This window comes from the organism of the source record quoted next, unplaced genomic scaffold, assembly GCF_019419815.1.
Source record: "Pyrus x bretschneideri cultivar Hongxiangsu unplaced genomic scaffold, Pyrus_bretschneideri_v1 Contig34, whole genome shotgun sequence".
Classification (NCBI taxonomy): Eukaryota; Viridiplantae; Streptophyta; class Magnoliopsida; order Rosales; family Rosaceae; genus Pyrus; species Pyrus x bretschneideri.
Genome location: NW_025999657.1, coordinates 837,679 through 854,985, shown reverse-complemented (window position 1 = coordinate 854,985; position 17,307 = coordinate 837,679). Strand labels below are relative to the sequence as shown.

General features: G+C 41.5%; 1 protein-coding gene across 1 annotated transcript; it reads left to right on the top strand.

The window, feature by feature from the left end:
- The first annotated feature begins 12,927 nt into the window (after positions 1-12,927).
- On the top strand, positions 12,928-16,422 carry LOC103960435 (syntaxin-22). The gene is made up of 7 exons (XM_048591540.1): positions 12,928-13,121; positions 13,616-13,709; positions 13,912-14,051; positions 14,219-14,293; positions 15,580-15,737; positions 15,821-15,921; positions 16,066-16,422. Exons 1-7 carry the CDS (start codon positions 12,928-12,930, stop codon positions 16,129-16,131), a joined length of 828 nt encoding a protein of 275 aa, XP_048447497.1. The 3' UTR covers positions 16,132-16,422.
- The last annotated feature ends 885 nt before the right edge of the window (positions 16,423-17,307 follow it).

The following is a 17,307-nucleotide window of genomic DNA, read 5'->3' as shown; positions in this document are numbered from 1 at the left end:
TTTGATTAATCTTTTTAACTGCGAAGTTTCTAGTTCTTTTTCGCTTTTCAAGTTTTTATCCAAGCCAGATGATTTATCCACTGGCAAGTAATTTGCCAAGACAAAGCTGTGTAGTGGCATAGAAACTCTCTTTTACTCCAGGTATAGGGCTCATGATGGGTGTTTCCGGTCAGTTCATTCCTAGTGTAATGACAGGTTTCAAAGAAACGCCACTTTCTTGTCAACTAAACCTGTTTCTATTTTTTCTTTCGTAGTGATTTCTGCTGTACTTCTCAAGCCCTAGCTCATCTCTTGGACTTTTTTAAGATCTAGCATTTATCTGGGCAGATAATTCAAATGAGAGCTGGGGAAAAGTATCCGGTCGTAGATAGACTTGAAAATTAAACCCAACGCGGGTTCCATGTAACCAAGTTGATCAGGGCAATGAATTGTGAATCCACGTCGTTCGTTCTCTATTTATAGGTTTTTTTTTCTCATTGTGATGGTAACTCTTAGTAAGTCAAGTAAAGATTAATAATGAACCACCACGGGGTGGTCTAGTGGTTGCAGACGAATTCTAGGACAGTACTCACACGGCACATCCTGGGTTCTATACCTGTTGCCTGTGAATCATACGATGGTGGTCAAGGGAAGGTTGAAATGCCTTTGTGAGTATTTTCGGCCCTCAGAAGGTGGACTATTGTAGCAAAGCTACTAGCTGGTCATTTGAAAATAAATAAATAAAAGTAAAGATTAATAATGAAGCTGATGGAGCTTGCTTGTTAAGCAATCAACCATTTTCTATAGTCACCAACTCCCATTTCTTTCCTTTTAGTTTGGTTGTTCATCGAAACACTTGTGCTAGATTTCTTGCTACATTGAGCATGCAACGTGCATAGGCTTAAGTTTAAGAGGAACTTGTATTCTCACTCTAACAAGTAACAAAGTATGCTACTTTTGTTGGTGAATCGTTAAATATCTTCTACTTTATTATTGTTGGTGAAATGTATAAAGCTTCTAGTTCTATATTATTGTTAAGCAACCTAAGATTGGAACTGCACCAGCCATGCCTATCAATGGTGGATCTAGGAAAAATTTATTGGAGGGTTACGTGTAAAAATTCGTAAACATTTTAGAGACAAATGACTTCACTCATAATTTTGAAATAAAAAAACATTACAAGTTACAATTGTCTCGACGGCCTCCATCTCATTCAAATTGGATTAAAATCGAATGCTGCCTTTGAGGATGCTGGAGCCGTGGGTGGTTTAGGAGGTGTCTACATAATTTGCAAATCTTGTTTGGGCCTGCTCGGGCAAGGTTGGGGGTTGGGTTATTTTGGAAGAGAGAGAATTATGAAGAGGAGAGAAGACAAAGTGACTTGCATATATTTCAACTTTGTGCATATCAAAAGTAACTTGGTAAATAAAAACAAATTGGCAAAAAAGTAACTTGGCAAATAAAATTTTTGAAAATAAAATAAAATTTGTAAGTCGCACATGATTAGAAATGGGTGCAGAGTGGTTAGTTTAAATGAAAAAAAATCAGTTTTTTGCTACAACGATATATTCATACTATAGGAGTAGATAAATAAATTGGTTACAAACTCATCATTCTTGCAATTTGAACTTTTATTTTGAACAAATGATATTATCTACACTAAAGTGGAGAGATGGGCTTAACCTCACAGTGGGGGAAGAAGAATATCATTAGACCGTAATACTAAGTGACTGAAATTCGAATTTAAGACATTTCATTTACAAAAAAAAAAAAAAAAAAATTATTAAGACTAGATAAATAAAAAAGAATATTACTAAAACGACAAATAAAAAAAAATATCATTAAGACCAAATAAATAGGCTTATTATATTAACATCTCACAAATTGTTGAATAAACCCTACATACTTAATACACCCCACATTTGCTTTTTCAATGAAAAATCTAAATACACCCCACATACTTCCCCATAATATTGTCACACCTCACATTTTCAATATACACCTTACATTTTCTACCTGCACTGTGACATCCCGTCCCGGAAATATTAAAACGTACATGTGAATTGTCAACTTTGCCCCTAGTTCGTTTTTTTTGACGTAATTGGTTGTTTTGTGTGTGTGGCATGTGTTGGACCACACCCACACCTGCACACACACTGTCTCACTCTCCCTCTTCCTCTGTCACTTTCCTTGTCTCTCTCTCTCCCCCGAGTCCTCTATTCTTCTTCTTCTTCTTCCTGCAACGTACGGACACACACACAACTAAACCAACTCATCACAGATCGAAGAAACTAAGGCCATATTCGAGCTCGTGAAGCTCGTGGGAGTACAGCTGTACCATTTCCAGGTGAGAAACCAATCATTTTCACGTCGATGCTCCGATTTGAGTACTGTTCATACAAATTTAACCTAGCTAGTTTTTGGGATTTTGAAGCTTGTAGTTGTGTTTGTGAGGTTCCCAGGAGCCTCGGAGTGCTTCGTTGGACAAATTTGGACGTCGGGAAAGCTTGGTTCGAAGTTGGCCGGTTTTTGAGTTTGAAGACAGGTATGATCGCGTGGTTTTTAACCTTTAAAAGTAGTCTATCGTGATTCTCCTAGGTCTAAGCTTCATTTTGGTTCAAGAATCATGAAAATTGGCTGAAAAACGAAGGAGAATAGTGAGTTTAAAGTTTTCCCAGTTTTCCGGTGACCGGAGTCCGGCGAGGGTAGGCCGGAGAAGAAACAGGAATATTCCGTTAATTTTAACGCAATATTCCTAATGGCAATAACGGTATCCGGTTAAGTTTAACGGAATATTCCGGAGTTTTAACGGAATATTCCTGACGGCGTCAATTGACACCGTCAGTGTGCACGGCACGTGGCCGCGCGTGGGGGCGCGTAGGTCCGTGCCTATTTTGGCGTGTGGGGGCGCGTGAGAGGTCCAAAAATTATTTTAAAAATATGGTTGTGATCCTGAGGTTGTGTAGAGCACGTTGGTATATTCATTTGTCCATTTTGAGCAATGTATGAGAAGTTATTTTGAACGGAAGGTTATGTGCTTTAAAGTTAACGTTTTTATAGTTAATTCGCATATAGGTGATTCCTATCCCGAGGACGAGCGTGCACACTCGAGGCAGGGGGGCTACGTCCCTTCCACATACCAGTGAGTGGGCTTTTGGTTTTCCGTATATACCTATATACATATTAATTCCCAGAAATTAGTATAAATGCTTATTCGTTATATGTCATTCCTTTTATATAATTGGTGGTTATGCATGATTAGTTGCATATACGTTTAATTATATAATCAATTATGCATATGTCTATATATATAATGGTGTTGTGGAGGCACAGGTAAGTGCCAGGTAAGCGTTGTTTAACAATTGCATTAAATATTGATTAGAGGTGCTTAGAGAGCTCATAACCTGCACCCCCGGTGTTAGTGCTCCCGCCCAGAGTAGGGCACAGTCCTTCACGTGATGTTCACCTCCCACACCACACGCTCAGTTTGGATCCAAGTTAGGTGCACAGTCTTGTCGTACAGACCACTTTAGGTGGTTCCGACTCGTAGGTGACCCGCGATTATTCGCACAGTCTTCACGTGATCGTAGCACTAGAGCGTTTATATGTATTACACCCAGGCCTGTCGTACAGACCATTTTAGGTGGTTCCGACTTGTGGGCAGGTTCAGATATAGTGATTGAGATTTGAGCTCTAGATGCAGCCGTACAGGTCACGTTAGATGACTCCGGCTGCCAGATTATATGTTACTGATATGATTTATACCTGAGCACTTGCATTTCATTCTGAGGTTCCGACATGGCATATTATGGAGCATGTTTGGCATATCTATATATATACGTGCATATGTTTATTTTCTGGGAAGTATACAGGTTTTACGGCGATGGGTTAGAATGTATTTTATGAAATGGTTTTCAAAGAATTTGTTTTTGCCCACTCACGCTTTTGTTTTGCGCCCTTCCAGGTTCTAGTAGCTTAGCGGGTTCGGTGGTTTTCCCAGAGGACGTCCCGGCATTTCTGACAGACACGCACCGATGTAGGGTCACCTTCGGGTGCACTATTGTTGTATCTTTTCTTTGGACTGCTGTAATCTTTAGGCTCTGAATTCAGCGTCTCACTTTCGCTAGCACTTATTTTATCACATTACATATGCTAGTTTTAAGTTATTCGTACTTTTATATTATTTCCTTTAGCTTCCGCACTGTGCACATGGCTACGTCACCTCCACGTGACGGCCAGCATGCCCTGATCTCGGTTGGGGTGTGTCAGTTTGGTATCAGAGCTTAGGTTTGGCAGTCCTGTGTCTTTTGTGAGTATTCTAATGGTTTTGGTGCCTTCTGTCAGAATTATGCCGCCTCGTCGGGAACCACGTCGCTCCGATGAGTCTAGTTTCCCCGATATCACTCAGCTGGGGGAAGCTATTGCTACCGCTATCCAGGCAGTTATTCGCCCTCCCCAGAGGACTCCTCTGGAGACTATGTACAATCTGAAATTGGATAAGTTCCACGGTCATGAAGGGCACGAGGAAGCAGAGCGTTGGTTAGAGTATATTGAGAAGACTTTCCGAGTATTGAATAATCAGGGGAACCTTCCTGTTGAGAGATGGGTCGAGACGACCTCATGGTTTCTGGGTACGAAGTCTGCATCCTGGTGTGAGCAGGAGCTTCGTCGTTTGACTCCAGCCGAGCAGACTGACTGGAATGTTTTCATTAGGTTATTCAAAAGGAGATTTGTGCCCCCTGAGTACATCGATCGCAAGAAGCAGGAATTCACTGAGTTGAAACAGCGGAAGATGACTGCGAACGAGTACTATCGGAAGTTCACCGACTTATCTCGCTACCACCCTGAGATTGCTGGTAATCCAGCAGAGATGCTTCGTCGTTTTCGCATTGGCACTAAGAAGAAGTGGCGTTCGATGTCGACCTCCACTCATTGTGATACTTATCAGGAGTTCTACGAGGTTTTGCTGAGAGTTGAGGACTCTGAGAACATGACGAGCGAGAGTGATGACGATGAGAAGAATGGTAATCAGAAGAAAGATGTCAAGGGTAAAGGTCAAGCGTCGCTCGGGCCTCGTCAGACTCAAAACTTCAAGAGGGTGGTAATAGCTCTAGTTCTTCTAGTGGTGGTTTCAGTGCCACTGGTCAAGGATGAGGAGGTAGATTTACTAGTGGCGCTCGAGGCCAGAGACAGGGTGATGGTGGTCGAGGTAGGGCCCCATTTTGCCGAAGGTGTAATAATCGGCACACTGGCGAGTGTAGGCGGGGCAGTAGTGGTTGTTTTACTTACGGGCAGATGGGACATCGAGCCGCGCAATGTCCCCAGAGTCAGCAGCAGAGACCGCAGCAGACTTTCCTGCCACCACCTGCCTCTATCCAGCAGATTCAGGGTCCGAGTAGTTATGGACAAGCAGGTCGGGGTGGTGCCTACCACTACCAGGGTGATGCTGTTCCTTATGCCCCGGGACAGTATCAGTATCCTTAGGACCCCTATTCCCAGGGTGGTTACCCTCAGTATTCTGGTGGCTATATGCCGTATCCTCCAGCTCCAGCCGGCGGTTCTCAATGGTATCAGGGAGAACAGTTTCAGCCATGAGAGATTGCTACTAGCAGTGCAGGGTTTTCGAGACAGACTGGTCAGCCCAGTCAGGGGCGTGGTACGCAGGGTCATGGTGCTCAGGCGAGCAGAGGTCGTGGCGGACGACAGCAGGGCCAGGGGCGTATTCACAACATTTCTCTGCAGGATGCTCAGAACAACTCAGATCTGATCATGGGTACGTTAAATATTCTTGGTTATTTTGCTAGAGTCTTAATTGATTGCGGAGCTACACATTCTGTAATTTCTCATACATTTGCTCAAGTGACGCAACCTCGCCCCACACCTCTAGGGTACGAGTTAGAGTTGGCTATGCTTAGAGGGGAGAGATGTATCATAGATCGTGCGTACCCGGGGTGTCCAGTGACAGTGGAGGTGGTTATGCCAGCTGATCTTATCCCGTTAGATATTGTTGATTTTGATGTGATTTTGGGCGCGGATTGGTTGCACCCCAATCGTGCCAATATTGATTGTTACGGGAAAATAGTTACATTTCGTCGTCCTGGACTACCCGTGGTTACTTTCGTGGGTGAGCAGAGCGGGGTGAGACATGGCGTTATCTCTGCTGTGAGAGCGAAAAAGTTGTTGACTAAAGGTTGTCAGGGGTACTTAGCCCATGTGGTGTTGGATGAGGCTCCTCCTAGTAGTGTTGAGGACGTGAGGGTTGTCCGACACTTTCCAGATGTTTTCCCCGAGGATTTGCCTGGGTTACCACCAGATCGAGATTTGGAGTTCACTATCGAGTTACTTCCAGGTACTAATCCTATTTCTTTCACTCCTTATCGTATGGCACCTGCTGAATTAAGGGAATTGAAGGTGCAGCTGCAGGAATTAGTGGATAAGGGTTTTATTCAGCCTAGTACTTCTCCGTGGGGAGCTCCAGTATTGTTTGTGAGGAAGAAAGACGGAACTTTAAGGCTGTGTATTGATTACAGGCAATTGAATCGGGTGACGATTAAAAACCGTTATTCGTTGCCACGTATCGATGATTTGTTCGATCAGCTTAGAGGTGCTTGCGTGTTTTCCAAGATTGACTTGAGGTCTGGGTACTATCAGCTGAAGATTAATCGGGATAACGTTCCTAAGACGGCGTTCAGGACTCGTTATGGTCATTACGAGTTTCTGGTTATGCCATTTGGGTTGACAAATGCACCAGCAGCTTTTATGGATTTAATGAATCGGGTGTTCCAGCCTTACTTGGATAGATTTGTCATTGTTTTTATCGACGATATTCTGGTGTATTCTAAGTCGAAGGCGGAGCATGTTCGACATCTTACTTTGGTGTTGAAGAGGTTGAGGGAACACCAATTATATGCTAAGTTTAGCAAGTGCCAGTTTTGGCTAAACCAAGTAGCGTTTCTGGGGCACGTCATTTCTGCTCAGGGTATTCTGGTTGACCCTCAGAAGGTCGCAGCGGTGGAGAATTGGGAGCAACCGCGAACCGTCATCAAGGTGAGGAGTTTCCTTGGTTTGGCGGGGTATTATCGGAGATTTGTTAAGGATTTCTCGGTGATTGCCTTACCATTGATGAGACTAACGAGGAAAGATGTTAAATTTGAGTGGGATGATAAGTGTGAACAGAGTTTCCAGCAGTTGAAGCATTGTCTCACTCAAGCACCTGTTCTGGCACTCCCGGACGATAGTGGTGATTTCGAGGTTTATAGCGATGCTTTCTTGAATGGTCTGGGATGTGTGTTGATGCAGTATGGTAGGGTGATTGCTTATGCTTCACGTCAGTTAAAACCTCATGAGTTGAATTACCCTACTCATGATTTGGAGTTGGCTGCTATCATTTTTGCGTTGAAGTTGTGGAGACACTCCCTTTATGGTGAGAAGTGTAGGATCTTTACTGATCATAAGAGTCTCCAGTATCTTTTTACTCAGAAGGAACTTAATCTTCGTCAGCGGAGGTGGATGGAGTTGCTCAGCGATTACGACTGCACGATTGATTATCACCCTGGTCGTGCGAATGTAGTTGCTGATGCACTTAGTCGGAAGTCTCAAGGCCGCATTAATGCGTTGTACGCAAGTCGCATTCCTCTTTTAGCGGACTTGCGTGCTACGGGAGTGAGGTTAGAAGCAGAAGATCGAGATGTGGCGTTACTTGCTAATTTTCAAGTTAGGCTCATCTTAGTTGATCGGGTGCTTGCAGCTCAAGTAGCTGATGAGCAGACTCAAGAACTAGTCCAAGCTCGAGAGCAAGGAAGGAGGAGAGACCTCAGGGTACGTGAATCGGATGGCATGTTGATGCAAGAGGGAAGAATGTTCGTGCCAAATGATGTGGATTTGAAGAAGGAAATTCTTGATGAAGCACATATCTCGGCTTACGCTATGCATCCAGGAGCTACTAAAATGTATCATACCATTCGACCGTTCTATTATTGGTCGGGTATGAAGAGGGATATAGCCGAGTATGTGAGTAGGTGTGCCATTTATCAGCAGGTTAAGGCAGAAAGGAAGAAGCCGTTTGGGTTGTTGCAGCCGCTTCCCGTTCCCGAGTGGAAATAGGAAAATATCACCATGGATTTCGTGTACAAGCTTCCGCGTACGCATAATGGTTTTGATGGCATTTGGGTGATCGTTGATCGACTCACTAAGTCCGCACATTTTATTCCAGTGAGAGAGAAGTATTCTTTGAGTCGTTTAGCGGAGTTGTTCATCTCGAAGGTTGTGAAATATCATGGTGTCCCGGTGAGTATTGTCTCGGATCGGGATCCACGATTTACATCTAAGTTTTGGGTGGCTTTTCAAGAAGTTTTGGGTACGAGACTGCTTTACAGTACGGCGTATCATCCTCAGACGGATGGACAGTCAGAGAGAACTATTCAGACTTAGGAGGATATGTTGCGAACTTCGGTGTTGCAATTTGGTGATGCTTGGCACTAGCGGTTGGATTTGATGGAATTTGCCTATAATAATAGTTTTCACTCGAGTATTGGCATGGCGCCATTTGAGGCATTGTATGGTAGAGCTTGTCGCACACCGTTGTGTTGGTCAGAGGTTGGAGAAAGAGTCTTAGTGGGTCCGGAGATTGTTGAGGAGACTACTCAGAACATTCAGGTAATCAAGTCTAACCTGAAAGAAGCCCAGGACAGACAGAAGAGTTTAGCAGATCGACATGCTACGGACAGAGCGTACGAGGTTGGAGATTGGGTATTTTTGAAGCTTTCACCGTGGAGAGGTATAGTGAGATTTGGGAAGAAAGGCAAGTTGAGTCCCAGGTACATCGGACCATACATGGTCACAGAGCGGGTTGGTGAGGTAGCTTACAGGTTGGAGTTGCCTCCGGAGCTAGCCAGGGTGCATAACGTTTTCCACGTGTCTATGCTCCGACATTACGTTGCTGATCCATCTCATGTGATACCTCCTCAACCGTTAGAGATTAACCTAGATTTGACGTATGACGAGGAACCGGTGACGATCATCGATTGGAAGGAGAAGGTTCTGAGAAACAAGACGGTTGGTTTAGTGAAAATTTTGTGGAGGAGTCATTCAGTCGAGGAAGCGACGTGGGAGACAGAAGATCGGATGAGGGATTTGTATCCTAGATTGTTCTTTGGTCACTAGGGGTTATACTTGGTTGTGTTGAATTTCGGGACGAAATTCTTTTAAGGTGGGTAGGTTGTGACATCCCGTCCCGGAAATATTAAAACGTACATGTGAATTGTCAACTTTGCTCCTAGTTCGTTTTTTTTGACGTAATTGGTTGTTTTGTGTGTGTGGCATGTGTTGGACCACACCCACACCTGCACATACACTGTCTCACTCTCCCTCTTCCTCTGTCACTTTCCCTGTCTCTCTCTCTCCCTCGAGTCCTCTATTATTCTTCTTCTTCTTCCTGCAACGTACGGACATACACACAACTAAACCAAATCATCACAGATCGAAGAAACTAAGGCCATATTCGAGCTCGTGAAGCTCGTGGGAGTACAGCTGTACCATTTCCAGGTGAGAAACCAGTCGTTTTCACGTCGATTTCTTAAGCTCCGATTTGAGTACTGTTCATGCAAATTTAACCTAGCTAGTTTTTGGGATTTTGAAGCTTGTAGTTGTGTTTGTGAGGTTCCCAGGAGCCTCGGAGTGCTTCGTTGGACAAATTTGGACGTCGGGAAAGCTTGGTTCGAAGTTGGCCGGTTTTTGAGTTTGAAGACAGGTATGATCGCGTGGTTTTTAACCTTTAAAAGTAGTCTATCGTGATTCTCCTAGGTCTAAGCTTCATTTTGGTTCAAGAATCATGAAAATTGGTTGAAAAACGAAGGAGAATAGTGAGTTTAAAGTTTTCCCAGTTTTCCGGTGACCAAAGTCCGGCGAGGGTAGGCCGGAGAAGAAACAGGAATATTCCGTTAATTTTAACGCAATATTCTTAACGGCAGTAACGGTATCCGGTTAAGTTTAACGGAATATTCCTGAGTTTTAACGGAATATTCCTGACGGCGTCAATTGACACCGTCAGTGTGCACGGCACGTGGCCGCGCGTGGGGGCGCGTAGGTCCGTGCCTATTTTGACGTGTGGGGGCGCGTGAGAGGTCCAAAAATTATTTTAAAAATATGGTTGTGATCCTGAGGTTGTGTAGAGCACGTTGGTATATTCATTTGTCCATTTTGAGCAATGTATGAGAAGTTATTTTGAACGGAAGGTTATGTGCTTTAAAGTTAACGTTTTTATAGTTAATTCGCATATAGGTGATTCCTATCCCGAGGACGAGCGTGCACACTCGAGGCAGGGGGGCTACGACCCTTCCACATACCAGTGAGTGGGCTTTTGGTTTTCCGTATATACCTATATACATATTAATTCCCAGAAATTAGTATAAATGCTTATTCGTTATATGCCATTCCTTTTATATAATTGGTGGTTATGCATGATTAGTTGCATATACGTTTAATTATATAATCAATTATGCATATGTCTATATATATAATGGTGCTGTAGAGGCACAGGTAAGTGCCAGGTAAGCGTTGTTTAACAATTGCATTAAATAGTGATTAGAGGTGCTTAGAGAGCTCATAACCTGCACCCCCGGTGTTAGTGCTCCCGCCCAGAGTAGGGCACAGTCCTTCACGTGATGTTCACCTCCCGCACCACACGCTCAGCTTGGATCCAAGTTAGGTGCACAGTCTTGTCGTACAGACCACTTTAGGTGGTTCCGACTCGTAGGTGACCCGCGATTATTTGCACAGCCTTCACGTGATCGTAGCACTAGAGCGTTTATATGTATTACACCCAGGCCTGTCGTACAGACCACTTTAGGTGGTTCCGACTTGTGGGCAGGTTCAGATATAGTGATTGAGATTTGAGCTCTAGATGCAGCCGTACAGGTCACGTTAGATGACTCCGGCTGCCAGATTATATGTTACTGATATGATTTATACCTGAGCACTTGCATTTCATTCTGAGGTTCCGACATGACATATTATGGAGCATGTTTGGCATATCTATATATATACGTGCATATGTTTATTTTCTGGGAAGTATACAGGTTTTACGGCGAGGGGTTAGAATGTATTTTATGAAATGGTTTTCAAAGAATTTGTTTTTGCCCACTCACGCTTTTGTTTTGAGCCCCTCCAGGTTCTAGTAGCTTAGCGGGTTCGGTGGTTTTCCCAGAGGACGTCCCTGCATTTCTGACAGACACGCACCGATGTAGGGTCACCTTCGGGTGCACTATTGTTGTATCTTTTCTTTGGACTGCTGTAGTCTTTAGGCTCTGAATTCAGCGTCTCACTTTCGCTAGCACTTATTTTATCACATTACATATGCTAGTTTTAAGTTATTCGTACTTTTATATTATTTCCTTTAGCTTCCGCACTGTGCACATGGCTACGTCACCTCCACGTGACGGCCAGCATGCCCTGATCTCGGTTGGGGTGTGTCATGCACCTCACATTTTCAAATCTTATAAAACTTTTAATTTGGACAAAAAATGCCGACTGAAATTTTGACAAAGGATGCCATCTGGGATTTAAAGCATATGTGGGTTGTTTTCAATTCCACCATTAAACCCATGTCGTCTGTTTTTAATATTTGGTGGTAATTTTAGGTGTTTAATTTTTCATGTAATCCATGTGATCCCTAAAAGATGAATATGAACATAGAAGCATGAATAACGCAGCAAAAACAAGATTAAATAATTATCGATGTCGTCAAAATCACTAAAACAATAAAAAATATGAAGTCTTACCTCATGTACAGCTTTCGAAACATTGATTTCGTGTTTTATTTGTCAAAAATAATTTTTCTCAATCAACATGTTTGTAGTTTCATTGGTTAGGGTTTTGTTCAACAATGGAGGGAAGGATTTTAATAGTCGAAAAAGATAAATAATACGTTAAAAGTGATTTAGGGTGCATTTAGATTTTTTAATTTTTTTTAAACCTAATAAGGTCAAAATTGCCATTGCATAGTAGGGTAAATAAATCATTTAATATTAAATTTTAATGTGGGATACATTCAATATTTTGTGGGGTGCTAATATTAAAAGCCAATAAATAAAGAAGAATATGGCTAAGAGCATTTTCAAAATGTTCAAATAAGCAATAACGAAAAAAAAAAAAAACAACAATGTTTTCCCATTGAGAAGCCAAATCTGATGTGTCATTACATGGAATGACATCTTTCTCCCTTCGCTACCAAGTTTGTCAGCAACTTCAAATTTTTTTTTTTTTAAATTAATTATTAAATAGTTTTTATAGGTTTAAAGCCTTAACTTTTAATTTCTTTTCATTACCAATACAATGGTTAAATATTTTTATACCTTTTAATTCATTGTATTTTTAGCAATGCAAAGAAAATAAATATGAATTTTTACCTTTTTGTTTAAATTTGAATTTTATATTTAAAATTGAAAATAAGCTGTCAAATTTAAATTTCTTGTTTAAAATTGAAGATGGTCGAAAACGACAAATAAAAAAAATATATCAATAAGACTAAGCAGATAAAGAAGAATATTATGAAAAAAAAAGTTGAGCCGTACCAATTATGTGCACATGAAGAATGTTCTTGTTGGTAGATAACCATACGGGAATTGAACTCAGCGTTCCCTTCAAAAGTTTGACCTATGAGCGCCACCCACGTGTAGTACAATCAACGTGCCGGCACCGGCTTCCCTTCCATAGCTCCACCAGGTAAAACCACCTCACCGCGTCAATAATACCTTCTCTCTCTCCTTTCTCTCCCTCCCTCCCCAAAAATCGCCTGGTGCATAGCTGCCCTTTTCGCCCCAATTCTCAATTCGCATTGAGGTCCTTGAAGATCCCTGTACCCAAACACCAACTTTCCTTCTACGTCCTCGAAATTCGCGTCGGGATTTTCTCGGGAAAGTAAGGGCTAGGGTTTGGGAGGGAAGCAACAAGATGAGCTTTCGCGATCTGGAAGCGGGTCGGGGTTCCAATTATTCCCGGCGAGGCGACCTCGGCAATGGAAAGCAGGACCCCACCCAAGCTGTGGCCTCCGGCATTTTCCAGATCAACACCGCCGTATCCACCTTCCAGAGGCTCGTCAACACCATCGGCACCCCCAAGGACACGCCCGAGCTCCGCGAAAAGCTGTGAGTTGTTTCTTCACTTTCATTTGTCAATTTTGTATCGTTTCTTGATTTCTGTTTGAATTGTGGGGTTTTGATTTTCTGTTCCATGATTGAGTTATTGATGATTTTGTGTTATCAAGGTTGAATTAATTGCGAGTATCATAATAATAAGCTGGATTTAATTGTTTGGAATTATGGGTTTCTGGATGCTGTGTAATTCCACGGATTAGGATTATCTGTTTCGCTATAGTTTTCGGGGGTGCATGTAGGATTACTTAAAATTTGAAATATTGAAGAAAAAATAGCTTAAGGGCTGCTATACAACTTGATTGTGACCCGATCATAAGGAAGAGCGACATCCTGGATAGCAACAATGATTAGTTCTTTCAAGTTGTAAAATGTCATTTCTGGTCATCATTCATTCTCTTTTCTTGTGAAAGGTTTCAGCAAAATACCTGCTTGCATGATAAATTCCATTGTCTAATGCTCCCCGTATTGACTTTTCTTGATTGCAGGCACAAGACGAGACTACATATTGGGCAATTGGTGAAGGATACTTCAGAAAAACTTAAACAAGTCAGCGAAAGAGATCATCATACTGAAGTTAATGTAAGTCTCTGTCACTTTCATCCCTTCTTCTTCCATGCGTCCTTCACACAGACACACACACCCAAAATTAGAGAGCATGTCTATGGTATTTATTACAAATACGAACATTTATTCCTTGACAATCGTGCAAACAATAGGGTCGGTCTTTGAAAATTCAAACTTTTTGGTGTGATGATCTCGGATGTCATCAACTTAATTGCAGGCAAGCAAGAAGATTACAGATGCTAAGCTTGCAAAAGATTTTCAAGCAGTGCTGAAAGAATTTCAGAAGGCTCAACGACTTGCAGCTGAGAGGGAAACAGCATATGCTCCTTTTGTTCCTCAAGCTGTTCTTCCTTCCAGGTAAATTTTGTTGGAGGATGTATACAATCAATTCCAGTCTTTTATTTGTCTGCAGTATTTATGTGATATCTTCCAGAAGATATTTTTGTTTTGTTTAGTTTGCATTACATCTAGTGTTGGAGGCCCTCAATCTTAACTTGTATAATTATTCTTAATGTTTCACGCAGTTACACCGCTAGTGAGATAGATGTAAACTCAGAAAAGAGTCCGGAACAGCGTGCTCTCCTTGTGGAATCTAGAAGGTGAGTTTTACTTGATTTTGATACGAAAATTTAACTGTTCTGCATTAGTCGAATTGCCGTTGAAAATGAGGAAAAGACGAGGGACAAACCAGTGGAATCTTGCATTTTCAAGTAGAAGGAAATTGAATGAAATTATGTTTAATGGGAAGACAATGAGTTATCTACCATAATTTGGAGTCAATCAATGATATATAAATGAATGTTTTTCCAAGTCCAGTTTTAGGCTTATGGTGGAGGGATAGAGCCTTTGGTGGGAAGTGGTGAAGTGTAATATGGTTCATGGAAAATGGGTATTTTATCGGTAGTCATGGGATAGGGTGTCAGAGACTATTATTGGTGGGTTGCAATCCCTTTGGAACAAAGTGCAGGTCAGACCATGAGATTGAGTGAAGTGTTTGATGTGTGCTGTGGTGTCGGAGCCGTGTCTTGGTTCTTCTAGTCTTTTGGTCTAGGAGCTGTCTTTGAAATTTTTTGTGTCTTCATTGTCTAGTCTAGATTTAATACTCTCTCTTCTTCAAAAAAGACAAAACATAAAAAACATAATCATCTCTTTTCAAGGTCGAAAAACTTAAAAATGGTGGAACCACTGTAACTTTTTCAAAACCGCCATAAAAAAGTGAACTGCATCAGCACTAACCTCATTGCACCTTCATTTCTTACTAGAAAAAAATTAGATCCCAGAAGACATCTATTCCTTTCTTATTAGAAAGGCCATATGATATTTAGGAGTTAGGAAACGATATTGTGGCATTTGCAATGACGAAGGAAACGACGGAGGAGAACAGTCGGCCAATTTCAACTTTTAATTAGCAAGGGAAAAAGTTTATGAAGACTTATTACATTTAAGATGGGTAATTTGGAAAACAAAATTTAATTAATTGAAGCATAAAATGCATAAGTTTAGGTACAAGAAAATTGACACATGGCGTGAGGAAAAGTGAGAAGGTACATATGAGAATGTGGCTAGCATTCCTCCTCCAAATTATTAAAATTCGTGACATCCGAAGCTCACAATAATCACGCCGCACCCAGCTTGTGGTGTTCTACATCAAAATGCTAATGCCTTTTTCCTGTCCTTAAAGATTCTCTTGTGCACAAAAATAGTTGGCACCGGGAGCCTTAGCATCAGCAGTCTTTGGTTTCCTTGCCAATTGAGAGAGCAGATCTGATACCTTCTGCTAGTTGTTTCCAAAATTTTGATTGTTTGATTTATCTACTTCAGTTTTAAACTCTTTTCAAGGTTGGATTTGCCATATATCTTTGGTTCTAAGTGAGCTTTGCTGCAGACAAGAGGTTGTGCTATTGGACAACGAGATTGCCTTCAATGAGGCTATCATTGAGGAAAGAGAACAGGGAATACAAGAAATCCAGCAGCAAATTGGTGAAGTGAATGATATTTTTAAAGATCTTGCTATACTGGTTCATGAGCAAGGAACCATGATTGGTAACTTACCTTCTCCATACTCTCTTGAAGGCACTTGTACTTATCTGGCTTTTGTTTTCTTATCGGTGATATCTGCTTTGTAGATGACATTGGCTCCAATATTGAGGGTGCTCATGCTGCAACTGGGCAGGCGAAGTCTCAACTTGTGAAGGCGTCAAAGACCCAAAGATCAAATTCGTCTCTGGTAATTTATTCACATTTATTTTATGACATTTTACATATATTTGTATATATATTTTTCCAAATGTTCTCTCAGTTCCTTTACAAATATTTTAACTAATCACTTTTAAGTTTGTTTAATCATAGTTATCTTTTTTGTTTTTTGCAGAGTTGCTTGCTCTTGGTAATATTTGGAATTGTGCTTCTCATCGTGATAGTAGTACTTGCAGCTTAATCAGAAGATTGTCTAAACTCAATGACAGCGAACTCAAGATTGTGCTACGCATCCCTCTGCTATTTCTGCGATGCCTGACTTGAGTTTGCCGTTGTATTCCATGTTCATATATCCTTTGCAATTTCTGGTTGCTGTTGGGTGAGGTGTCTGTTCTGTTCTGTAAGTTGGTGTCTGGGGCTTCTGATGGCGTTCTGTGTGCGTGTTGTTTTTTGTTTCTTCTTCTTTAAATATTACGGTGTTCGTTTATACGTATACAAGTTAAAATAAAAGTCATAATTCTTTGGGTTTTCACTTATTTGCTCATATGTAGTTTTCTGCTGTTTGAACTTGGTTAATCGGTCGGTCTTGGAGCTGAAAAGGTATTCTTTCGACTAACCGATCAAGGTTAGGGTAGGTTTCTCCATCGATTTTTTTGTGAAGGGACAAACACATTCTGGTTAACATCTTGTTCTATTAATCTTTTCTCACAGATTGCCAAATTGGCCACTGTAACGAAGCTCTCCCATATCGTACTGAAATCGAACAGGTACCCACCTTCGGTTCCACCCCATACCGTACTGTACTGGTACCGGAGTTTTGTCTTGAGTTCAGATTCGGTTCCACCCCTATCCCAAAACATACTGTACTGTACTGTACTGTGCCCCCTCCAATATTATGAATGATGAATTAAAATATAGATAATTCCGATTGTTGAAAAAAGTTTGAGCAGACCTACAAAATGTGTGAAAAAATTAAGTCTCCCATTATAACACATCTTATATATTTTAATTATAAATAAGAAATACGCAAAAAGCCTACTTACGCCTTGGCCTCTAAAACATTAATTTGTATACACGAAATTATTATATCCTTAATGGGCGAGACATCTAAACCCACAGGCGAAATTTCAATGACATCCACCACCTGAATTTCCTTGCTGCAAATCATCACTTTTTGTGAACTCCCTTCATTTGGTCCTCTCTCCTCACTTCCAACACCTTCTAATCTAAGCCTTCCATTACCCTCCCAGTTTTCAGTCCCAGCAGACTTCACATTTATCAGCTTCAAGACGAATTACGAATTGTGTAAATCTCCTGCCCAGGTTTCTTTTCGTCTTCTGGGTTTAGAGCCAAGTAGCGGCTTCAAGAGGATGAGCATTTAACCAGGAGCATATTAGCTCAAGAGATGAACTTGGTA